Source organism: Lagopus muta, chromosome 5 (genome assembly GCF_023343835.1).
Source record: "Lagopus muta isolate bLagMut1 chromosome 5, bLagMut1 primary, whole genome shotgun sequence".
In the NCBI taxonomy this organism is placed as follows: Eukaryota; Metazoa; Chordata; class Aves; order Galliformes; family Phasianidae; genus Lagopus; species Lagopus muta.
This window is the reverse complement of record NC_064437.1, coordinates 41,126,450-41,152,288: the sequence shown is the minus strand read 5'-3', so window position 1 is coordinate 41,152,288 and position 25,839 is coordinate 41,126,450. Positions and strand designations below refer to the sequence as shown.

The window sequence follows — 25,839 nt, the reverse complement described above, 5'->3', positions numbered from 1 at the left end:
AGGCATCAAAATTATCCGCGGGGCGGCAGAGCGCGCTCCCCATTCGCGAGAGAAGGCAGGGGCGCGCGGCTGGGCGCCTTCCCTCACACTGCAGAGCTCATCAGCCCACAGTTGGCCCCGTGCGGCTCGGCGGGGCAGCGAGAGAGGCTCGGCGGTGAAGGAGTCTGCGTGTGAAAAGGTGCGTGCCGATCCAGTGCTCTGCGTCGTTTTCTGACAGGAGGCGCAGCGCCTGCCGTCGGTCCCGTGGCTCGAGAAGGAAACGCCTTCAGCAATTTTCAGGTCAAATACAGTTGTGCTTGGGCAGTGCGTGCCCGCCCCCAGCGAACAGCCGACCCGAACGCACCGCGTCAGCCCTCATTTTTATTGGACGAGGAGGTGCAAAAACAAACACAAAAACACCGTACATTTCTGCTATTGATATCTCCAAAATGTTAACAAAAGGCTTATATTTACAGGCAGACACCAGACATCACCAAGCACAGTTATAGTATGCTTGCACTGTTAGAAATAAAAAGTTGACACCTTATTAAAAACTTAGCAAGCCTTCCTGGCTAGAATTAGCTGAAACAAGGCACTTTTTGTCACTGCCCTTCCACTCTCCATATGTTCTCCATACGTTGCTATTGATGCTGTCAGAGTTTGGCAGGAAGCTTCATCTTCTTTTCAGTCCATCTAAAAGAAGAATTATTAGATGTCAGACTTCACGGTCTAAAGACAAAGCAGTACTGGTTTGGTTTCTGCTACCTCAGATGGCATCAATACCATCAGACTGACCAAGGGGCTCCAAGTGGCCGCCTCCAAGGAACACAGGAGAACTGTGCCAAAAAGCTGCTTAAGGGAAAAACAAAACAACCAAAACCCCACTCCAGCAGCATTTCCTTAAAAACTGTAAGATGTGATTTGCTCCTGTATATATAAGCTGCTTAAGGTGATGACACATATAAAATGATGACCTTTAATTAAAGGACTCAAATGAGTGCTTTAATTGCACTTAAGCATCGGTCATTTAAGGTCTTAGGCACATAGAATGCTATTAAAAATTGATGTAATTTTCCCCCACGCAGCATTTTAACTTCGGTTCTTGCCAGTTAGTTAACAGCTGTGTAAGTCTTACCCATGTGCAACCATATAAAATTTGTTTAATATCAATTCGTTTTCCATTAAGAAACTTTCAAAAAATCTCTTCGAAAAAGTACGTAGTTACAGGCTACAGGCACCCAGTGAAAGGAGCCTCTCCCTCAAGGTGGTGTGAACATTCTCCTGTCTGTTGTGAGCAAGTTGGATATTTTGCACTTTAAGTTATGATTGGACATCTTTATAAAACACATTTTATTCTTCACCTGCAACCAGGGTAACTATGACAATATCTATAATGTCATATGGCAAGATGGATAGTCTTGCCAACAGAAACACGTTGAGTTTATTCATGTTCCTGAGCATTTCTGCAACTATGCATCTCCATCTTGTACTGTGAATGCAAATGCAAAATACAAACAGCAGCATATGCATAGCAGATTTAAGCAGAACGTTTGTGGAATACAGCATGGGAGCACTGTAAATGTTGAGTATTTCTGGGTCATAAGCAAAAGATAATACCAGTTTTGCTGGTGGGGAGGGGTGTTTATGATATACAGCAAAAGGTCTACACAAATATGATTGTTGTTAACTAGGTGATGATACATGTAACTATGTTACATGTATTTTCTTACCTTGGGGAGTCAATTCCACTGTCTCCTGTCATGCTGTGGTTTTCTGCTCCTCCTGTGTGATTCTGTCCTGGCATCACAGTATATTCATTCATTAAAATGAGACCTGTTATTCCTGGGGGGGTTCTTGTTTCTTTGGCTTGTGGGCCCAGATGGTGGCATGCCACTACTTCTGCCATCTCACAGGTGCGGTTCTGCAAAGCGTCAGCCTCATCAGTGTCACAAAAATCTACAGCTGAAGCCTTTATGCATTCAGTAAAGCTGGTTTCTTTCTCCTGTCTGGATACCATTGGAAGAACCTGGCTGCACAAACAACTTTCTTCTGCGAGGTCTGGCTTTTGATGCTTTTTTGAGCCATAAGTTGATACTGTAAAATCAGCACTTCCCTTGTATCCATACCCTCCAGAGTCATATCTATTTACAGTGGTATTGTATTGGTTTGAATAAATATTAACCTTAGAGATTTTTAGAGCAGTCCCCATCTTTTGCACAGCTTTACTCCAGTCTCTTGCGACTGAAAATGCAGGGCAAGAAAGCAACTGATGTGGTTCTTTGCATTCCAAATTGTCACCCAGATGCAACAAACTACACTTGTCACAATCATGTACCTTCTGGTTCTGAAGATGGCATTTGTTGGTAAATCTGTCACTTTCCAGCTTTGTTGATCCAGAACAGTTGGTACAGTCATATTTAAATACAAGTTCATTCTTTTTATCAGTCTTTTGTCTGTGTGTCACACCAAATTCTTTTTCCCTTGTAACACTGGTTGTATAATTTGAGAGGTGGACGTTTTGAAATTCATTTGCTGCTTGGTCCAACAACTCACCAACAGCGTCAGCCTTGTAGCTGCAACATTCACCTTTCAGATGTAGTAAATGTTTTGCTTTTTCTTTACGCACACTTTTATCTTCAGTGTAGAAGTCTGGGGATTTTTTAATATTCCCAGGATTTCTTTTCACAGTTCCTCTGCAGACGTTGTCTTCAGAAACATTACTCTCCAGAAAGTATTTATGTTTATCATCTATTCGCAAAGTACTGCTGTGCAGATAACCAACATTGTCACTTAAACTGTTCTTCTTTAATTGGAAGGAGAACCTATGAGCTTGGGGTGATTTGTTTTGCTTAGTGTTGTCAGCCTGCATTTCAGCAAGCAGTTGTTCAGCTTCGTATTCGGAGGCTCCGGGTGACTCCAAGGACTTTGTAAGCCTTTGTAAATCTCTTTCCCGCTTTCGTCTCCTGGACTTCCGCTGGCTGTTAATACGACCCTTGTATGCTTTTGCATAAAAGCTGTGTCTCCATGAGAGACCCTGAAAAGGATTCTTAATTTGCTTTTTATATAGGACCTGGGATTCCACCGCTGCATCCAGCGGCTGTTGGTTTGTGACAAGCAGTGAAATGTTCTCTTCCAGCTTCTCACTTTGGGGTGTTGGCTCATGCACATGAGGTTTCAAGTTGTTTCTGCTGATTTGCTTCTCTCTGTTTGGCTTATTTTTCCTTCTGTGTTTTGCTGTTCTAATTTGTGCCTTTTGAACACACTCCTTTGAAAGATACTTTTGCTGTAGTGTTAACACTTCTGCCGAGATATCCTTAGTGGTATTTGTTTTCCTCTCCTCAAACTTTTGCATTAATCTTGTGTGTTTAATCAAATTATCAACAGTAAGAGTGGGGTTAATACACCTGATGATTTCATGTTCAACATCACGTGGAATATTATCTAAGTCATCTTCATCTCTGACCGGCCACTCGCTGGGGGGAAACTGGGCTGAAAACGTTGAGTACTCCTTATGTTTTTCTTTTTTAGAAGTACTTCTCCAGAAAAGACCAAGGCCAAATCTTCTACATTTCAGTTTCTCTTTCACTGATGTCAGGGTTTTCATGGTGTCCCAGGCACGGTTTTCAGCCGATGAAGAGATGACCTGAGTTTGAATCAAAGACTTTCTGTCACTGCAGCCTTTCTTGCCTCCTCCCTCATGTTCCTGGTTCATTAGCTGCTCAAGTCTTTGTTCACAGAGCATATTCTGGCCAGGGAGACAACGGGATACTTTAGCAATGTTTTCTTCCACTGGGTCTGCACAGCTTTCCCAGGTTACCTGGTAAGCGTCCTCACTGTCCATCCGCCGGCCCCTGTTATTGTATTCTGCAGCATCATTTGTGACAAAGTAGGTGTTGGGGGTAACGATGAAATATCCCTCTCCTGTGTGATAGATCTTCCTTTCTTTAATTAGAGTGCCAAGGATGTTGTATAAGATTTTCTGGGAGGGAACTGCAATGCCTACAAGGAAGGTACAGATACTTCAAATTAGAAAAGATTTTTCAAATAAAATGAGAACTGGTCAAAAAAAAATAGCTTACGATAGATCTGGAAGTGAGTCAGCATGAAGTGCCCAATGTAATTAGTTTGCAAGATTCAGAAAGAAGTTTGAAATTGATGTGGCTGCTGAAGTACGGATAGGAAATGCTCAATTTCAACATGGAAGTGTCAGATGCCTCAGGACAAATAGCAGGACTGTTCTTTTACACACCACCAAAGCCAGCAACAGTGCTAGCACCCAGCTGTCTGCCACCCATTCGCCTGAGGCTCCCTTAAAATGGCAGTGACTGCCCCAAAATCTGGCTGGGGACAGCAGACTGCAGCCCTGAATCAAGGAGAACCCCCTGGGCTCGCCAAGTGAGGGCAGCACGGAAACATCATTGGGCCCACAAGAGTGAAGACTCCCAAAACAAGGTGAAAACAGCAAGAAAAATGTTCTCTCCTTCTGTATACATGGAGTGCTCCTTCCAGCTGAGCTATAAGTGGTACTGTGTGGAATCTCGGTTCACATATAGGCTACACATTGCTGGCAGCTTTCAGAACCAGTTGATGGGGTTGCATTAAAATTTTCCCAGTAATGGGAAAGCTTACTTATAACAATTGCAGAGCTATGAGATTACAACCATTCAAAAGAGAAAGCTTAGAATGAAACCAAACAACCTCCTGCAAAAGGCTATAATGAGCTCCTACAGAGTCTCTCATACATGCTCCCACATCCCAGTTCAATAACCTGAAGGAAATTGAACGCTTTTCACACTGAAGGAAAATGCAGCATTGGATGGAAGTGTCTGCTGTCCCATCGCTAAAGGAGGACTTGGTGTAATAAACTTGCTTTCAGGAAAGGAGGAGCTGGAATTTGACCAACAAATCTGATTTTGAGACCACTTGCATTTGTGATAGCAGATGCTGATTGTAGCTCCCGGGCTGCAAACTCCTTTGCCACCAAAGTCAAATGCATTTCTGCTTCTTCTTAAAAAGGACCCCAAGTCTTACTGATATGACAAATAGTCTGTTCTGTGCTTTTCCAGACCTGTTCCCTGAACACCTCACGTATGCATTCCCACTCTCGAGGAGCATACTCTCAGCACACTGCTGCACCCAGTTCCCTTGGCTATTCTCAAGGATTTATGAATCCTCATACTGAAAGGAATGTTACTGTTGCTTTCAGATTGATAAGGACTGTATACATATTCAAGTATTCTCTCATCTGCTTGCTGATATTCTTATGCATTGCTCATCCAATATGAATAGATACTCAAGGTTGATGATAGAGTCATTTTTAAAGGAAGGGAAACAAACACATTACCTGGATACCTTTTCACTAACTGCTCCACTAAAGTTTTCTGTGTGACGATCCTTTGGTCTGCATTCATGTCTGATATGGCACAGCAGATTCCTTCTACCAGAGGAATAGACTGAGATAGTGAGCATGGATTCATCAGAGCAGGGAGTGTACCACCTATACTCCAGAAGGAACAAGAAAGAAGAAAACAAACAGTTTGAATGGAACAGTATTTCATTTCTCTGTTAGTCATAGCTGATTTTCAATTAGATTTTCTTTTGTTGCTTCAACAGGAGCACCTTACCCTCAATTACTTTTCATTTGCAAAGTACTCAAAGATTTCTCAGGGAAGACAATACTTAATGTGTTTTTGTAACGATGGAAGCAAAAGGCTACTTCAAGCACATTTGTTTGTTTGGTATTAAAGTCTAGCTTAAGCCTTAACTTACCTCAGTAATGAAGTAGTCAAGAGAGAGAAGCTCATCTGATAACTGCTGATTATTTTATGACTGTTTATGTATGAACCATACAGAATATGTAGTTCTCAGAGTAACTGATGAAAAACATCAACATCCAATAGTCAGAAGTAAATAATGTAGGAAAACCTGGAATTAATACTTTCCCTGAAAGCTGATGACAAAGCAGAAAGCAGGAACTTACCTGAGGTCTGTGCATGCATTACGACAGGACAACATATACCTTCGCAGACAAAAAAAAAAAGGCTTTTTTCTTCCCCTTTTTTTAGACCAATGATCTGTTCCCTACACCTGGTGGTATTTTGTGGTCTCTTCCCTGTTCTCTGTTGCAGAGAAAGCTCCAGCTATCCTCAGCACCGGCTGGTTACTTCACGAGGCAAAAGCTGGAGTTAAATGCTAACTGTAATTTTCCCGCAAGTGAGAGGTGACATCTGAGATTGAGTGACATTCAGGTTTGGCTGAGCTGCAATTGGATAGCCTGGTGGCTGACTCGGGAACCTGATATTTAGCCTTTCAGCAGAAAACGACAACACAAGCATTTCTTTCAGTAATGAGTTAAGCTCTTGCATTTGGGAAAGCTCAAATTGCTCTTGACCTTTGTTTTCCAACTGCGATTACTTTCAACAAAAAGCACTGAAAAAAAAAAAAGTCCTGGCACACGGTTTCCCCGGTGATGTTTCTAGGATACTCTTTGCAGGTGCAGGAACCATTGCAATCTTTCTTTTTGTATGGGAAAAACCCATCAGCATTCACTAATAACTCTTCAGAACAATTTGTTGTCTCAGCTCCCTGCTGTAGGCACGGTGTTGCAGCCAGTTTTACCATTTGTTCCTGTAGAGCTAGGGAGTAAAACACCGAATGTAATTGGAATGTATTATCTTTATTAATGTTAATTATCTTCCATCACTCTCTGTGTCTGTCTCACAGCCTCAAATCCCACGTCGTCTTTAAGGGAGGGCTCTTCCAAGGTAGCATTTAAGAAAAGTAGCAAGCGAAAACCAGCTTGATACTGAAGGAAAATGAGTATATATTGAAATTGCATTTTTCACAGTGCAAAATTATTTAAAATGCCCAGAGTAGATCATTAGTGCTAACAATAGGAATATTAAACATCATTCCCTCCTGACTTTGAAATACAAGCTAGAATTGTATTTACCAACTCCCATCTAGGCAGTCTGCCAGCAATCATGTATTACTGTCTTTTCACTTTGGTTTGCCAGTCTATTCAAACTCTGCTCATTACCTGGGCACTCAGAACCCAAGAATACCCTTTTAGAGCCCATATCCATCACAGTGTGGGCAAGTTGTCTGTAACATGAACACTGGTGTACAGGAAAGCCTCTGGTTGTTCTTGACTAATACAAAGTGATTTTTTTTTTTTTATCCTGACTGTAACATGAGCTTTACCACTTTTCTTTAAGTTGTTCAATAATTGCAGATTTTTTGCATCTCCAGCCTCTAGGAAGAATGACATGTAAGTTGTTTCTCGTGCAAGTCTTCAGAAAATAAACAGAAGCACATTTTATTGCACCAGAGCTCAAGTTAGTCCTTAAAGATTGAGGCAAACAACTTCATAACCATAAAGGGTTAACAGTAAATAATTCTAGGGGAAAAAAATAAATACAAATCAATAATAATCTCTGCTATATGATTCGACTTCCACTGAGACAGAACAGACACAATAGCAAGTACAGCTAAAAATTCTGTTCTATAGTCGGAGAGGCCTATGTAGGAGTGTTAAGCTGAGCATAAAGGGAAATATTTTAGTGAGGAAATATTGATGGTAGGCAGATGGTTGTACCGGATGATTTTGGAGATCTTTTCCAATCTTGGTGATTCTATTCTATGATAATGGTCCCACTGATCCTGTGCCTTCCTGCAGGAGAGCCCCACTGTGTTTGATTCACTTCACTTTCTGCACAAATGCATGAGGAAAGCTAGCAGCAAGTACAACTCTGTCACAAACTGAGAGGCTTCTTCTTTTCTATATACTAAAGTGCATCCTGGTCACATTTTACAGTAAACATCACATTTCATAATTAATGACTAGGAATAATTTCAAGCAGGAAAAATGTTAATAGGAACACAGAAAGTAGGAGAAATTTTGCAATAGCATTTTTTGAACATTAATGGAGATTTTCAAGGCCTTATTAAAAGATAAAATTTCTCTGCATGTTATTAAAGACATAGTCAAGATTGTTAGAATATTTTCAATTACTTTAATCTCAGTGCTTAATAAGCCACTCATAGCCATCACAGGTAAATATGGTGAACACAAAGCAGGATTAAAAGTGAAGGGAAAAAAATAAAGGCTTTTGAGATCAATCATGCTCCCTACTGAAACCTGTGATTTGATACTCCAAGTAGAACAAGTTGCACAGCAGTCAGCAATGTGTTCACTGCACTGTGATTTTCTTTAGGCCAAACTTAGTGGGAAAGAGTTTTTGCCATGTGCAGCTGGCCTTCTTTAACACTTGCTGAGGCCACTGGCATATTCGCTTTGATGCTCCAAGAACATCTTGAGAGCAGATTTCAAGTTCCAAAGGCACTAACTTAAGCAAAAGCAAGCATACAGCTTCATACAGACAGTTGAAAAGAGAAGAGCATTTTTGCTAGTTGAAAATTAGCAGGCAAACTGTTCAGTGCTTAGAGATTTGTTTTACCCACAACAACCGTCAAAACAGCCAACTAACAAAACTACATAAGCACATCTACCTTTATGGCACTCTTCATAGCATAACTGGCTAAGCAACAGTACTCAAGACAATGTTTTTACTATACCTTAACAGGCCTACAGCTTTTCAGTCAAATCACAAGTAGCATTGGATACTTCCAGCACAGCTCAGAGCAAGGAAAATCACCCTTAACTGTTTCAGCATTCAATGTCTGGCAGAAAAAAAAACCAAATTGATTCAAAAACTTTACTGGAAGGAGATAAAAATGACATAAAATGAAGTGGTCTCAGTAAAGTTTCAAAAACCACGCAAACAGCCCAGAGAGGCAAACAGTAGAAGAATAAGGAAGTCATCAGCAGCAGCAATGTTTCTGGCTCCTGTAACTGCCTGCAGATGCTGCCATCCAGTGCTACAGGATTTTAACACAAGCACATCTTTTCCACTTGGCCTGGTCCAGAAAGTCCCTTTGCAGCCCTGGGATTTCTCCACAAAAACTGCTCTGCCTTTTCTTTGCTCCCAGTCCCACCCCCTATCTGCAATAAATCCCAAGCCATCCAGATAACTCTGTAATGTCAAAATCTTTGTCCTGTGTGGAAGGTGTTACTGGTTGCTGGTTAGGCACTATAGATCTATATAGTGAAAGAATTGCTATAAAACCTCCATCGTGCAGTTGCACATTCCTGTGCATTCAGCTAAAGGTCTGCTCTAACTGCTGTAATATTCCTGAACAGTACTGCTTTGCCTGGAAACGTGCTGCCACGTAAAAGGCAGTCACAAAAGAAGCACACAACTTAAAGCTACAATCACAAGAGTGTAACTGCAGTTGTGCTCTTCTTCCCAGAATGGACCCAAATTCACTTTGCATTGCTCCCTGGCTTCAGCTCACCTTTATCCCAGCCAAGGAGTAAACACATTGGTCTCTTAGAGAAACAGCACCCAGAGTTATTCAAATGAGAACATAGCCCCAACATAGGTTTGCTTTAGAAAAGCAAGATAAAATTCAGAGGTTCACTTCATTTCAGTTTGAAGCAAAACATAACAAGCATTTCAGCTTTCAGACAGATTGAGTTTACTAAACAAGTAGCACTTGCTTTTTCAATTGTGTCATTGTCCTGGAAGCTTTCTGCTTCAGTACAAATCAGGCTGTTTACTGAGTAGCTGGAATCTGCCAGCAAATGGTCTGTGGATCACCACAGATATATCTATGTAAGATAAAGCATACTAGGAAAAAAAATGTCATGCATTATTCCCAAGGGCTTCACTGAATTCTCACTTAGCTGTAAACCTACTGTGCAAGTCACAGCAATCATATGGAACACTAGCTTCTCTATTTTAGTTCTTTCAGGAGTGATGTGGCAGGAGTGAAGCATCCTGGGCTGAATTAACAGGACCAGAGCTAGCAGACAAGAGGAAGTGATTATTCACCTACCTTTAGTGCTTGCTATACCACATCTTGCATAGTAAGCCTGGTTTCAGTATTGAAAGGGCATCTGTATGTGGGGTTGAGTTCAGTAGCTGGCCACCAGAATGATCAGAGCTGAAACAGTGTGAGAAGGAGCTGGCAGAATGGGGCTTGTTCAGCATGGACAGAGATGATTTAGATGAATTTAAATTTAGAAAAGATGATTTAGGGGAGACCTGACAGCAGCCCCTTGAGAAGATGGAGCTGGTCCCTGCACAGCAGTGTATGACTGGAAGACAAAAGACAAGAAGCACCAGCTGGAACAGGACAACTTCAGCCTGACTGTAAGGAAAATCTTTTTACCCTTTAGGACAGCCCAGCAGTGGAGAGCAGGTTGCCCAGAGAAGTTCTGCTGTTTCCAGTCCCGAGGAGTTTCCAAGATGTAATATGATAAAGTCCTGAGCAATCTGGTCCAACACCACAGCTGACCCCACTTGGAGCAGGACCAGGACGGGCTCATCTGATTTATTTGGACAGTGGTGCCTGTGCCTCTCACTGCCACCCTCATCAACCCGTTCAACCACCCTGTTTTCTGCAAGCCACTGCAACAGCGCTTCTGACCTCTGCTTGCTGTGAAGTTTTCTTGAGTTACATGAAATTAAAGAGCAGAATGATGGCCACTCTCACATCATGTTGTAAATGAGGCCCATGCAAACAGCATTTGAGTGGAAAGACTGTTGGATTTTTCTTCAACTTTCATACAGCTTTCGTAAGTTTTTTTTTTGTTGTCATAACCAAACTCCATCTGCTTGTGTTTGTTCTTAGGCCTGGTGCTCTGCAGTGATGAAGTGGACATGTGCTAAGGCAAGATGGCAGTAGAGAGAAATTAAAACTAATCCTGAAATGAAGTTACTGATTTTGAAACTGTATCAACAACTAAAACTGACTAATGCATGTAATTTATTTCATTAACTGCACGATGTTAAAGTAACAGCAGATGAGTTCTGTTCGGATACCCTCGCCCACACTAAGGGAGTTAAAACCTACAGTGCAGGGTTCAAAGTGCACGAATACAAAAGAACACAAAACGCAGGCATGGCTCAGCCTGAGTTCCTGAGTTCTGTTTTCTCTCTCCAAAGACTGAAGCAGGAGTTTATTTTGCTGAAAATCTCTAGCACTGAGAAATACAGTACATGTGAAGTTCTGCACAACTAATCTTACTAAAGATAAATAAATAAAGTAAATTACATTGAGTGGAGCCTACTATATATAGTAGTAAAAAAAAAAAATACTCTCCTGTTCAACGGTACTTGTTTGTTCAATGATGTGACTGCAGCATGCTTGCTGAAACAATGAAAAATATACACAGAAATGCTCGAGCCTTGCAGGAAATTCAAACGGAGCAGATCTAGGAAATCCATCACGATTTTGAAGAACATTACAGTGCCTTGCACACCTTGCTGCTATCAGTTCAAATGATGAAATAATCTCCTAGCCATTAGTCTGGGAGAATTGACTTAGTAAGCCAAAGACAGCGAGCTACATAAAAAGTTGTCCTTTGAGAAGTACAAGTATTTTCTTCCTTTTTTCCTCCTGAAGATGCACTGACAATCACCACCAAAACAACTGTGATAACCAGGAAACCCCAGTTACAACAGGACGTACAAGCTCCGACTCAGAGGCCTTGTTGAAAAGAACTGTAAAAGCAGTGCTTGAGAGTAAAACGCTTACAAACTCAAACTTTCTTCGTTTTCTGACAGCTTGTAGACAGACAGTGCAAAATAAGGCACTATCATCCACTTCTTTTTTCAAGCCTGAAGAAAATGAGAAGGAACGGAAATTGGAACAATCCGTATCAGTCTGTAGGAGGTATGAGCACCTACTGTGAGCCGCACTTCGCAGGAGCCAGCGCCATTGAAATACCAGATTATTCTTCTTTGACTTGCAAACTTGAATCCCCTCTGGTGAGGCAGGATGGAAATCAATGGAAGAAAGGGGCTCTGGAGGAAAGGAATCCCAGGAAGCGGGCTGAGGAGCCTCTTGCTGAGCTGCAGTCCTACAGCGCCGTGTGCTCCCATGGAGAGCCCGATAAACAGAGCCGCTGCGGTGGCGTCACCGGCCGTAGGCAAAACACAGAAGTGACGAAGCAGAGCCCGCTCTCAGACGACCGTAATTTCAGCCGTAGTTTCCTTGGACTGTAGCGAAACGCTGCTGACACTGACTTTAATTGCTGTGAACAAATTTAACTTACTAAATTAAAATAGACCTGTCTTCAAAGCCTGCCAAGTCAGTTCAACTCCTTTCCTATCACAGGGAATCTGAGTCCTGATTTAGCATTAGACGCCTCGAATCTTTAAAGCTTCAGCTACAATCTTTGCCCACTTCTGAGATATTTAGCTCCTTTCCGCGTTCAGTTCTCCCTAACTTCTGGGAGAGACTCGCAGCAGGGAAAGAGGAGAGCTGGGGACCCACGCCTATCAGACTACTCCATTAAATGAGCAGATAGAACATAAAACAATTCCTTGCCTGATCTCATTACAGCTCTGTCAACACCCGGAGCAAAAAATACACCTTCACAGAAAGGCGTATTGTCCTTTCAACGCCAGTCTTCAGTAGGACACTTTCATCTCAGTCCCTTGCTCGTCTCCAGGCGCTGCTTAGGAAGGGCGGGAGGGATAGCCCTCATTTGGGTAACAACTGGCCGCACATCTCGGCTGAGCACCGGAGATGGTCTGGCGGAGGGACATTTTCACGCAGGCTGCTCAGCTATCAGATCAAAAGAAAGCGTTTTCAAAACTATCTCCCACCCCCCTCTTAGCTCTCCGAGGGAGATCTGGATTGCCGTAGTTTTCACTTCTTTCTCCCCTCCATCCCCGTAGGGGGAGAATACAACAGCTCTCACCCGGTCCTGTGGATACAGCACGCAAACTCAGTCTTGGCCCTTTTTCATGTGCTGTGGCCGTAGACGAAGATAATACAGGACAAGGGCGAGTGATTCCCAGCGCTGACAGCTGACGTTTGAGGTATCTGTAGAAATTCACCCAACGATAAAGGAGTTTACAGACGCTGTTATTACCGTGTGTGCTGCAGTAAGGGAATGTTTCCCGAGAATTCTTTAGGACTTTCTTCCCTACATCGCAGTCATGAAGCACAAGAAATCTACATGGCTTGAATTTCCTATCACTGCAAACAACAGCTTCTGAGCAAGTAAATAAAAACAAGCAGTCACATCTCCTTCTATAAAATGAAGACAGAATGTGATACCAATAGCTTCATTTTTAAATAATGTCAACTTCTTTAAAGAATAAAATCAAGGAATCTTTCTACTTTGCATTTCAGTTGCCTAACTTGTCACTGGTTTTCCTGGAATAAAGTATACACAAGGGATGGAGAAAAGTCTTCCAGAGCAGAACATAGTCCTTACCACAGAAGGAAGAGCAATGGAAAAAGAGACATATAACACACCTGTTTTTACCAGAAAATCACCTAGATAAAGCCACTTGATTTGCAAATTGGTTTCAGTTGAGCTTCCAGAGACAGAAGTCAAACCATGAAAACATCCCTTCAACATCAAATGTCTGAGAAAAGGAAATGCACAAAGAAACATTTGATAAAAGAAATGGAGAGAACTCTGACTTGTAAGAAGCCCCTTTGGGTATTAGTGCAGTGAGAGACAAGATGATAGGGAAAATAGTGTAATTCATTTACCAGAATAATTTCCATTTGGACTTGGCCTGTCAAACTATGTCTGAGAAAATAGGTTACTGCAAAGTAGAAGGTGAAAAACAAATGAATCAAGGAACCGCAAGTAGTACAAAACTTAACTACAGTAAGAGAGAATATTTCCTTACATATCTAGAGGTATTACATCTTTTTAGATGGAACCCAATGGGTAGGACACTGCTTTTTATAACACCTCTCTGGACTAACAGATAAGTCAGTGGACCTCACACAGGAGCAGATGCAGAAAGTTGCCAGAGCCCAGAGAAATGGGATTGAATGAAGAAGTTGAAGAGTCAGAAAACAGGGTTGAGACAGAAAAGAGTGTTCTCTACAAACTGTTGGGAAAGAAAGATGAATACCATGAAGAAGGAAAGAAAAGAAAAAAAAAAGTATGTGATATAAACTAAAGCCAATGTAAAGAGAAGCGTAAACAGTTTTAGTTGGCCAAGGGCAACACAGGCTAGACACCAGAAACATTAACAGTTTTGAAACAGGTGATGAATTCCTCAAGTCTTCCAAAGGGTGACAAAGTTCATGCTTTGAGAAAGAATTCAAAGCTGCTTTTCTCACTTGAAGAACTGCTGGTTCTTGTGATGTAATGCTATCCAGTTCTGCCCAAAGAAAAATATACTTCTGCCTTTAATTCACCCCTGGGCAGAAATGATTACCGAGCTACACTCAAGGAAAAAATAATAAAACTCTCAAATATGACAATAATGAAAATCCCTACTGACCTTTGGAAATCAATTTGGAATTCAAGGATTTGTTCACACTGCACCAAGTACCAAGTTGTTACTGTGGGTCTGAACAGTTACAAATTTTAATTTCTGCAGCTTCTACTCAGTCTTAGTTTACTACATTTCTGGCTTGGCTGCTAATGCTTACAGGCCCTTAGGGGAAAGTGGATCAGATTAAAAAGTTAAAGCGGATACCTGAGCTGAAACAAAGCAAGAACTACCCTGCTTGCTTATCACTTAGAACTTAGCGTCTGCTATAATCATCTTCCAAATAAGGCAATAGTTAACGATGTAGAAGATATAGAAACTACCCAGAAAAATCCAAGATCTACAAAAGCGCCATGGTAATGCCTTCTGCCACCTAGGACCAGTCAGAAGAGAACAGCCTTACAGCATCCTCAGAGGATCAAGTCAGTACAAATTCTTAAGGACCAAGGGGTGAAACAGACCCAAGGGTTAACAGACTCAGCATACCGATATTCATTCCCCCTCCAGGAATGCCAACAGTAAAAAGGGCTTTACTGACAAAAAACAATACCTCAGATAAAAACTGAGGAGCTCTAGGGCAGATATCCTATTCAATAGCAGAAATGTATTCAATGCAATCACTGCATTTCAGCAGTCAGTAGTCTAGCAGTTGTACTTTTATATATTAGACAAATCCATTAATTACAGCCTGGCCTCATTAGACTAGAAACATCACTAGTGCAATTAAGTGAATATGAACAAATTGTAGGTAATAAACAGAAATAATGGCTAAATATGATATTCACCAGTATTACCTTAAAAATACTCACCAATTTCTCCCCAAGGTTATTTTGTCATTGTTGTTCCTATTGTCAGATCTGATAGCATGTTCTCTGTGTATTCCATTGATGTTAATAAATGAAAATGAAAAGTGGGACCAAACAGCTACAGCTGCAATACATCATCTGCCAAACTCAATTTTTTTGTGTGTGAATAATTATATACTTAAGGTAACAAAATAAGTATTTCTGAGCCTGATTTCATCTGAGATCTTTCATCAATTTCTCTTTTCTGTATTTTCAGAAAAGCTGTAAAAGATTACTTCGAAGCTTCTTTTTGGTCGACATTTCTAGCAGAATTAAGGCTAAAAGCAGCTATTGAGATCAGAGCATCACATCTGCATTAGGTAAGAAAATACTTTCCCTGTCGGGCAGCCTCCGGTGCTGCACCCTCCACCTTTCCCTGCCCCGTGGCAGCACATACTGTAGCTGTTTCTCAGGTATCTTGGTGTTGAGTCAATCCGTAACATCCAGCATCAGTGATTCGGTCTAGGCATCATCCTTTGTCTAAAACCATTCATGATGAATGAAGGTGAATTAGTCTTCCACTGGTTATGGACGCACCTTCCAGGTAGCTTGAGCTTCACTCTCCAGACAGTAATCTGCTCCAGGAAACAACATAATCTGCACAAAACCTAAAACAACCTGCTTTCTATAGAATTTTTCCTGTGCCTCCACTGTAACAACTCACCAGGTCACACCAATCTGGTTTCAAACCAGGCCACTAGCAGCTGAACCCTGGTTTGTGCAGACATCTATATTGCAGAAAGGCTGTGGTAGCGTTGCCCTGCTTGCTCCCTTAGTTTTCCAGCAGCCCAGCTGCAGGACTTCAGCCTGCCAGGATTCACAGCGATGCCGCTAATCACAAAATGCCATACAGGCAGAAGTCACCTGCTCTGAGAGTGTGGTTTGGCTCTTGCAGCAAATAAAGTCTCTGATGGCAGCTCAAGCTGCCCCACTCAGTTAACCAGAAAGGATCTCACCTTTAGGATAACACAGGCAGTCAGCAACGATGATAAGCAACAGTCAGGAGAGGAAATAAATTCAGTGGCACAAAAGGGCTGCCTGCTCCAGTCTGTGGAGGAGCATCATCTGCAGCCACTGCAGTCTGCCCTGCCCCAGCTCTCCCATCCTGCTGCTCCAGCATGGGGCTCTCTCCCCACTGGAGGAAACTGCCTCAATTTTGCACTAAAATTTCAACCAGACAAAAGACTCCCTCTTCCCATCTCACTGCTGTGTTTTCCTCCCCCAAAACATGGCTCTCACCCTGTCTCAGGTTACTTTGTGCTTTCAGGAAGTGAGGCCCCAACTGAGGAGGCAGGGAAGTCCCGAAAGGGCTGCAGGCCACGCTTCAGCATTAGTCCTGCTCTGCACATTTTTACTCATTCATTCCTGACAGACAAATCTGCATGGTGCTTCTCGTTCACTGGGGAAAACCCTTACCAGGCAAGGCACAGACACTGCTCACTTTGGAATACAGGGGACCTAAAATGGGCTATTTCCTTTTTCTCAGACTTTAAGTAAAATAAACATCTGAATGAATTCACTGCAATGTTACCACCCCCAGCTCCACCAATTCCAAGCCCCGCCACCCAAATGGCACACAGTTTCTGCTTTAGCAAGTGGCTCATGGTTACTATCCATTGTGTAACCCATGTAAGTCCCTTCTCATGCTGTACATCATTATAACCAAAATCACAAGGTTGAAAATACTGACTGTACATTCCTTGTGAGCGTATCCATGGATGACCAAAGGATGTGTAGATGTGCTGCATCAATGTCATACAGGTCATATATTTTTCCTCTCCTTGGTCTAAGGACATATTTTCTCCTTGACCCCCACCTCCAACAAAAACCAAGGGGTCATTGGCTTGATTTCATCGCTAATTTTCAGCTGTTTAGTGATACAATACAAGCAAGGCTCTCTTGTATCAGAGAAGATAATGACAAGTTTATCTCTGTGGGAAGATACTTTAAGGATACGCTCAAATTGTTTGTTCCTTGTCATTTTGTAACATACAACATGAATGATCCAATTGCTACTTTATGCTTAACGTAATGCACTCATTAGAAGTACTTCAACTTGCTTGAGTAGCACTTGGATAAAACAAAGCATGGGGAGACCATCTGAAAATCTAAATCTTAAACTCTTAAGCTGAAAGCTAACAACCCATCTCCCCATCAGCACATGCATTTTACTGGCATGCAGTGGCAACCAGCTAATTCTGCTTTGATGCTGCTGTGTGTGCATAGGTCTGTTTTTCAGTATGTTGTGTTGGTCTGAGAGTCTTTTTGAGACCAGTATCATTATGTCCAACTGCTCATTGCTATTACACGTGCAAGAGATTTCTGTTCCTAATTTTCAAATCTGTTGGCTACTACCCAGCCTCGCTAAGAAGGGACCAGAAATGAAGGGCAATGTTCACCATCTGCTTCTGCCCTTGCAGGAACGTAACCAGATGACCCTCTGTCAAGAAGACCAAAAAACAGTAAATCAGGGAAGAAAACCGATATACAAACTTTTGTATAACATTAAAAAAAAAAAAATGCAAGCAACTAACAAAATGAACTACTACTCTAAAAATGTTTGCTGAAACACAGAGGTGGGAAGGGGGGGAGGTGGGGGAAGTGGGGGAATTCAGGCTGGCATTCACTCTGTTCCTCCTTTTCACTCTCTCCTCCCTAGACACGTTCATGACAAAACGCGCACAATGCAGTCAGCAGGATCCTTTCACTTGTGCCCTGCACTAGACTAAGGAAAAATTATCTGGGAATCTGATATAGATAGTATTTCTAAGTAGGACATCATTAAAGTATTTAAACAATAGGGCAAAATAAAGCTGACATGTCTGTGAGTAGTGGGAGTGTAATTGGTACAGCACTGCAAGAACTAGAGGAAAAACTCTACCAATCTAACTTCATACCCAGCACACACACAAAAAAAAAAACAATAAACAAATGGACAGTATCATAATGCCCTGATAAGATAATGAATAATAATAGCTTAAAAAAAAAATACTGTGGTCATTATTAACATTACTAGTAATACTATAGTGAAAAATACTTTACTGTAATTGCTTTGCAGTGCAATACATCCAGTGAGTCAGAGTAGACAGAAACATAGGTTCGTTGGGAAAACACTGGCAGTTCCAATAGCCAAATAAAGGTATTTATTATTTATGCTATTTTTATTGTTATACTACATGGCAACATACAAGTTCCAGTTGAATTTCTATTTGAACCATTTCTGTTTTCTTGACGTGCACTGCCTGTGCCTACCTACGCTTTTCACAACCAGTGGCCATAAGACTCAGTTACTAAAAATTATATTTCTAAATATAAGCTGTACAAAACAAATGCACTCCAGATTTAAAAATCTGACCTGGGTACACAAAGATTACAGAAAAGACAACACACATTTTGTGCACGTTCCTGATAAAGTTTTCAGAGAAAGTGTACTGTTACATAAATCCAAAGAGATACTCACACAGTACGTTACTCAGCAGAAAGATGGGCTGAAAGCCATTCTCTCTCCCAGAGCAGTTATTCCAGTGTGAATATTGAAAAGATGTTATGTTCATGAACCAGGCTTCATAAAGCTACATTTTGAAATGACTCAATTGTAAATGCTGGATCTGTGGAAACCTGCGGTCACCAGCACAAGTCCAACTAACTTTGGCATTCACCCTTTGGGGCTCCACAGGCTGAGTAGGACATAGATTAAACAGAACTACAATTGGGAAGTGACTCTGGAAGTGCCCATGTGCTACAGCTACAATACATTATCTGTCCCTTATCTCCCCAGCAATCCCCAGCTCTCCAAAAAGCTTTGAGAAAAATTCAGGTATTAGTCTTTTTGCCACAGTTTCTGTGTTAACTCTGAATCAATGCAATTCTACCTTTATTACCAGGGCAAGCAAAGGAGCAGTATGAGAGTCCACTCCACTCTAGAACACTTTGCATGCAGCTGGATCACAGGAACTTTCTTCTCAGCTTTATTCACGGGCATCCATTGCCCTGAGAATCACTCTTTAAGGGTTCATGTCATCAATTTAATCATTTTAGAGAAATACAAAGGGGAAAAAAAAAAATATATCAATAAACTGACATCAGAACCTATTTAGCGATCTGGTGTAGCAGTGCTTTCAGTAGAGAACAAGGCACTCCTAGATCTGCTACTTCACAAAGCACTTCTGTGATGAATTCAGAACTACAAATAAATTGTATGTTTCAACAATATGAGAGCTAAGATTTGCCTCTTTGACCAGCCAGCAACTGTCACCCAGTGATACTCAGCAGTGCAAAGCCTGTGAGGGGTGAAGTGTGGACATTAAATGCAAAAACACTGTTCAAAATTGAAACAGATAAGAAGATTGCCTCTCCAAATCCCACCAATGATACTCCATTAAATTTCTCTAAGAACTACTTACGTTCCTGGGAATGTTACCCAGAGGCTTTAGGTAACGACCAGCACGGGTGCTATGTATATACAGAACCTTATGTCACTTGGTGAGGTTACTTTAACACGCTGTGAAGTTGTCTGTTCTTCCTTAGATTGTTCTTCAGGAGACCGGTCAAGCTCCGTGTAGGCTTTTTTCCCCTTTATTCTTTAACCTTTCATTTTCCTTCCAACATAAATGCAAACTGTACATAACACCGAAACACTGTTACATCGAGCAATATAGAACAAGATTACACTCATTCGAGTACTGTTTTTTAAATACTGTAGAAAATCTGTGTCACTAGCAATTATCTCACAAAATGATGCCTGTTTGAGGTGACAGCAGCTTTTATATCAGCCATGTAAGGAAGAAACAAAAAAACAGCAAGAGATTTCAACAGAAATTTCACAGTGCATCTGAAGTTCTTGTACTCTAAAAATCAATCTCTTGCACATTCACATGTTCTACTGAAAATTCATGAAAAAAAGTATTTCCAGCTTGATCCTTTCCTCAATATTTTAAATGGTGCTCAATGCTAATGATAGATACTGTCAGTCTGTACAAAGGACAAGGTGAAAAATGAGTACAAAAGAATTTGTCTTCATGATATTTGCATACCAGCTGATGCTTCTCATAAGATTAATTTACAACTATCTTCACTCTTAGATGTTATCTCAATTCATAAAGCATGCATTTTCTGTGTACTTGTATGGAATAATTAGTGTTTTTATATCAACTCCCACTTTAGTTTAAACAGTTGATGTTTACTCAACTGAAATGAGGGAGGGGGAAGTTTATGTATGTTATCATAACAGAAAAGAGATTTCACTCGTCTGACTCCAGAAGAGCCAAGAAAGGTAAGTGACAAAAGCACCAGCTTTGATTTTTTGAACGTAAATTCAGGCATTTTAATGTGATTCTCAGAAAAGCCACTTGAGCTTACTCGAGCTTTTATGTAAGTAATTCATAAATATTATGGCACTTAGACTCTCCTAAACAGGTATTTAGCTACCTAGGCCACCCAGGCTTTAAAAAAAATATATATATAAAATTAACCAATTCTGTAATAAAACACTCCTGCCCAACCTTGAAAATCCTGAAGTTTCCTGGAAGTGGAACCAAATTCCAATTGTTCATGTTTCATATCTCTTGAGTAGATTGCCTTCAACAAATGTCAAGTTACATTTTAAGTTTCGGTATCTGATTACTTACAAACATCAAGGAAAGGCAATCTTACCCACTTGCAACAAAAACCGTGTCCTGCTCCTTAGGAATTATAACATGGCATAGATACTTATGTTTCCTTATTATTTTGCTGGACTAGAGCATTGGAAGTAATTACACGTAGTAGGAAAGAAGTCCAAATTTAATTAGAGTTGGCTTACAATGGTAGCATTTTCTCCATGTAAGGCATTATTCTGACACTTACTGGCCTGGCATCCAACCATACATATTAATACACCACATTTGTTGTTAAAAAGGAGCATATATATTAATCCAAAGGTAAGAACAATTAAAGAAACACAAACGACAAACATTAAAACAGGCCCATGTTTTCATATAAATCTCACAGCCCCACCAGTATTTTGGTAGGTTTCTATTGCTTTCTTAACTCATACTTAACTGAACTACTGTATATCATGAAGCTTGAATACAAGCAGCTTTTGGGAAGTTACATTTGCAAAGGGAAAAGAAAATCGTGACAAGTAAAAAAAAAAATCCAAGAAGCTCTTTAAAAAAAACCAAAAAACTTTACTGGCAAAATTAAGCAGCATGCTATTTTGTGATTGATATTTGAATTTAAAAAGACTAATTAGGCTGAAATAAAAATAAAAACCTAAAAATGGCATTCTATAAATAATGAAAGTTTTGATTTCACTAGACTTTTATGAAAAACATTTGGTAATTAAATACTTGCTACTGTGTATTACGGTGATGAACTTTATTAGGGCTAAAACTGTAACAAAGCTCATCCTAAAATATTTTGCAATGCAAAATTATTTTCACTCAAGGAGTGTCTCAAATTGAATGCTAAGAATTACAAGCAATCTCCAGAAGCAGACATCCACTTTCATAAAACTTTATACATCTTTTTGGAACTAAGATATTTATACTACTAAAATCAAACATGCATCACTTCCCATACATTCTGGTATCATGATTTTATATTACATTATGTAACACCATTCTTCTAAACAGCAGCAGTTTTATCATACACTTGCTCCATTTTCTTTGGATTTCTGATCTTTATCTTCGCTTTTCACAATATCCTTTAAAAGAAAAAAGGGGAGAAGACAATGTGAGTCCTGGAAGTAACACTTGTCACGTTAACTGTAAAGCAGTGCGAGACAGATACAGTTTGGTTTCAACTTAAGAAGAACTTGTAATTCTGTATATTACTAAGTTTACTTATAACCAATTCAAGTTTTCTCATATCTTCCTGAAAAATGGAGGGAACAAATTAAATCTGACTGACCTACCTATAAAAAAAGCACACAGCCATCCCCAGAAGCTTTGCTTTATTTTTATTTTTTTTCCTTTCTAATGAATAAACAAAAACAGTTTTGACCAAGCCCATTAAGTTATGGTAACATGTAGCTCTAACACGGAATACCTGATTTGGCCTGAAAGCATGAGGCCACTTAGCTCTGAAGTACTGGGCAGGATGACACCAAGGCCATTGAACTGTACCAACTGTACAGAATTACGTAGCACCTTTAGTAGCCAGTTCTGGCAGAGCAATGGATCTACTATGGGCACACAGTGAGGTGCAGCACTGTGTAACAATACTGATGGTAGTTTGCTGCAAGTTACAGCCATTTTAATAAGCTACAGTGCCTTATCTGATGCACTACTTGTATCCTACGAGGAGACAAACGTCAAACATTTGGCAAGTTTCTATACTGACAGAAGCAGTAGCTAAGCACCCTCACATACCAGTTTACCACTGAGCTGCCCTCATCAGCTACAGCTGTTCAGCCTTACTTATAGGGTCTCCACAGCATTTCCAGGGAATATGATGCAAATAACTTTCCATATAGGATGGAGATGCTCTGGAGCATCAAAATACCTACATTCTGCCTTGAAAAATTACTCTTAACTTATCAAATGAAACAGCAGATTTGGATTATTGGAGAAAGACAAGATCAGATCATGAAAACATCATGATTGTTTGAAATTTATAAAATTTCTTATATTTAAGTCAGGAGAAATTTGTGTTCCCATTTTAGAAACCATTTTATACATTGCACTTGTTTTCTTTAAAAAAAATCATTATCTCTGAGCCTCTAATATACACTGAGACACCACTGCTCTGGATTCACGTGAATTTTCAATTTTATTTTAAAGGGTTTGTTTTGAAGGTTGTATTTTCTTTTCAACCACATAATTTTAACCATCAAAAATGAAAGTAAAAAAATTCAAACCTGCTTAAGCACACTCTGCATTTCATCCATAACAGTAGCTAAGTTTTTGATTGTCTTATTCAGCTGACTCTCAAATTGCAAATTTTTCTCATCTGAGATCTTCAAGTTCTCTTGCAGCTGGCTAAGGTCCTTTTTGACTTCTTTGAGCTCCGCAGTCAGACTTTTGTTAGAATTCTCCAGCTGCAGTATGGTCTTTTCATCCTCATCTTAAAAAAAGAAAGTAGTCAGTTACTTCCAACACCACGTTTTGCACTCTAATATTCCATTTACAAGCCAACACCTAAATATTTTTTGAAAGAATCCTTGAAGACTGCATTGGATTACCATTTATCACATTGAATTCTAACTACACTTCAGAGCCTTATGGCAAAGCATGGCAACAAATTGTACTTCAGCTATTACTGGTGTGCAAGTACAAAGGACTTGGAACTCAGAAAATATGAGAGTTAATAATATACAAAGATCTAAGAAATCTAGATCACAAATTAGTTGATCTACTAAAAAAATTCATATCTTGCATTCATGTAAGTACCACCTTCAAAGCAATGTCACACCTGTTTTTTCTTCCAGCAGCTGAAGCTTTTGTTCTATCTCTGCCCGAACTCTTTCACTCTTCTCCAGCTTCTGTAAAAGGCTCCCAACATCCACCATAGCTCCATTGTATACAATAAGGCCAACATTTTCTTCTACAGCTTTTGATTCTTGCTTTACTGTAGGTGATGGCAACAGCAATCTGTTTCCTAAATTAGATTAAGATTAATAAATAATCCTTGGCATTTTTTGGTTGCCTACAGTTCCAGTGATCAACCTCCAACTTCCTACATCAGTTTAAAAGCACCGTTCCATACTAACTTCAAGAGTCACCCCTTTAACATTACAGACAAGTTTTTATGATGTGGTCTCTTCCCACAAGGAGAAAAAGAATAAAGTTTATTTCACGCCATTCTTCTTTTCCTCCTTGCAGTAATTTGTCTTAAAAGCAAACAAAATAACCAGAAAACACGCTCTGTTCTACTACCTACAGTACTGATCCCCCCTGACTGCAGACCTACTGTGAACGAGTTACATGTTGTTAATCAACATCCCACTTTTAATTTCTATCCCTCCTTCCTGTTCCAGGACCCTGAGACTCATCCAGTAAACACAATGAGGCCTGAGGGAAGCCAGAAATACAGAAATTTAGGAACTGCTAAACTGCCAAGATTTACTTTTCCAAGATCTGCAGATCTGAATTAGTTACCAGAAGGAAGCAAGCAACTCACAACTCTCAGAACATTCACACAGGAACAATCAGTTTCAAAAATAAAAAGGCATTACCTAACATATCTTCTTGTAGTTCTTCTGATTCTTCTTGGTTTTCCTCATCTTTAGAAGTATCTGTTAGTCTTCTGTAAAAGCAGGACTCTCTAAGTACTACCTTATTAAGTAGCTTCTTGACCTAAAACACAGGAAAGAAGCATGGGATTAATACACAAATTAAGCTACTTAAACAAGAGTGTTTTAACTTGAAAAACTTAACTAAAGAAATTGCACAACTTTTTGAATTTTAACATACTGGGGTTTGAAATGAAAACAAGCTAGGAAAAGAAGATGCAAAACCTGAGCACGAGACAGGTGTAGTCCAAGAGTGTACAGTATCTCCTCCATGTCCTTCTCCAGAAGATACCCACAGTGACTTTGGTCAAAATAAACAAAAGCCATCAGAAGATCCCTATTAACAGTTACCATCTGTGTCTTGTCTTTCTCCTGCAGAAAATTCATATTGGGATCATTAGGAAGTCAAAAATACCATGTTCACATCCTATACCAAAAAATAAGTGCACGTTTCAGATAACTGATATTTACCCAGCTCATTATACTATGTTCCTTTTATTGTTTCTTAGAGAAGAGGGATTAATACAGCTAATGTTTACCTACTGAACTCAAATACAATATAAGCAAGCTACTTAGGAAGACTATTCTTTTAATTATTTAGAAGACTTGCAGCACAATGAACAGAAACACCTGGCAGCCAGCTTCATTTTGTCCAGACAAATATGTCATGCATATGACATTCATTTTCAAAGTTTGAAAAAACAGTAAAAAAATCCTTATTTCCCCAGCCAAAGATTTCATTGTAGAGCCATTCCAAAACAAAGCCCCTGTAAGCACATAATGAATGAACATTCACAGCTCTCACAGGTAAAACAGTTCTGCCATCTGTTCTTCCCCCCTTATTTCTGTTCTTTATCTCCTAATTTCCATTGGGGAAAATAAAAGGGTTGGACACTTCATGTTAGCATTTATAAGGAAAACTCAAGCATAACAAATCTAACCTATGCTATTCCTTAACCTTACACTATGGAGGCAAGATTAAAAAAAAAAGCCACTCTTTTTTTTAATGTAAGAATGTAGCAACAGAAGACCACAAATAATCACCTGCCTCTCACATGTTCAGACAAATCAGTTCAAATTTATGCAAGATTCTTTTCCCCAAGAACTTTTATCCAACAATCTTCAATATACAGATTAAAGCATCTTGTAGGCACCTTACCCCAAGCTGTCACACCTCTTTACAAGTTCACTTTAGAAGTGACGAAGTAATCAAGAGTGTAAATAGAATGAAAACAAAGGTAAACTCTGATTATAACATCTTTACACAAGATTGATTACATGAAGTTAAGAAAGATGTTAATTACTTTATCTTTAGATGACCTCTCTTTACAATGCTTATTTCCCTCTCTTCTGTCCTCTCGTTTATTCATTTCTTCTTCTTCCCGGTCTATAAGACAGAAAGAAAATTCAACATTCCCACAGTAAATGATTCAATAAACATTATCTCAAAAATACATGTTCATTAAGAAGCTCACATAAG

The 25,839-nt window shown here is 40.0% G+C and overlaps 2 protein-coding genes and 1 long non-coding RNA gene across 10 annotated transcripts in view; 1 reads left to right on the top strand and 2 right to left on the bottom strand.

The window, feature by feature from the left end:
- Positions 1 to 189: 189 nt before the first annotated feature.
- On the bottom strand, positions 190 to 10,281 carry STOX1 (storkhead box 1). Of its 3 annotated transcripts, none has more exons than XM_048945021.1 (5): positions 10,216 to 10,281; positions 8,557 to 8,661; positions 5,324 to 5,476; positions 1,710 to 3,978; positions 190 to 672 (listed from the first exon to the last, which is right to left on the bottom strand). In XM_048945021.1, the coding sequence occupies exons 3-5, from the start codon at positions 5,454 to 5,456 to the stop codon at positions 633 to 635; spliced, it is 2,442 nt and encodes an 813-aa protein (XP_048800978.1). In that variant the 5' UTR covers positions 5,457 to 5,476; positions 8,557 to 8,661; positions 10,216 to 10,281; the 3' UTR covers positions 190 to 632. The 3 variants fall into 3 exon arrangements, with proteins under 3 accessions (XP_048800978.1, XP_048800977.1, XP_048800976.1); XM_048945020.1 differs by lacking the exon at positions 10,216 to 10,281 and adding an exon at positions 9,880 to 10,058; XM_048945019.1 differs by lacking the exons at positions 8,557 to 8,661; positions 10,216 to 10,281 and adding an exon at positions 5,960 to 6,398.
- Positions 10,245 to 24,292, top strand: LOC125693298 (uncharacterized). Its single transcript, XR_007377041.1, has 3 exons — positions 10,245 to 10,621; positions 15,363 to 15,465; positions 24,105 to 24,292. It is a non-coding gene; the product is annotated as an uncharacterized LOC125693298 (long non-coding RNA).
- CCAR1 (cell division cycle and apoptosis regulator 1) overlaps positions 20,909 to 25,839 on the bottom strand; it is a 26,916-nt gene continuing 21,985 nt past the window's right edge. For all 6 annotated transcript variants that reach the window (XM_048945012.1, XM_048945017.1, XM_048945018.1 and 3 more), the window contains 6 exons: positions 25,664 to 25,746; positions 24,585 to 24,731; positions 24,303 to 24,423; positions 23,540 to 23,725; positions 22,986 to 23,191; positions 20,909 to 21,830 (listed from right to left, as the gene is read on the bottom strand). In XM_048945012.1, coding sequence (XP_048800969.1) covers positions 21,771 to 21,830; positions 22,986 to 23,191; positions 23,540 to 23,725; positions 24,303 to 24,423; positions 24,585 to 24,731; positions 25,664 to 25,746 — 803 coding nt within the window. In that variant the 3' untranslated portion in view covers positions 20,909 to 21,770. The remainder of the gene's footprint in view (positions 21,831 to 22,985; positions 23,192 to 23,539; positions 23,726 to 24,302; positions 24,424 to 24,584; positions 24,732 to 25,663; positions 25,747 to 25,839) is intronic.

What these genes read in the sequence shown, in the direction of transcription:
- STOX1 (XM_048945019.1), bottom strand. An exon ending in GTTAGTGAAAAGGTATCCAG is followed by an intron (nt 3,979 to 5,323) that starts GTAATGTGTTTG and finishes CCTTCCTTGTAG; the next exon opens with GCATTGCAGTTCCCTCCCAG. An exon ending in AGTGGAATTGACTCCCCAAG is followed by an intron (nt 673 to 1,709) that starts GTAAGAAAATAC and finishes TTCTTCTTTTAG; the next exon opens with ATGGACTGAAAAGAAGATGA.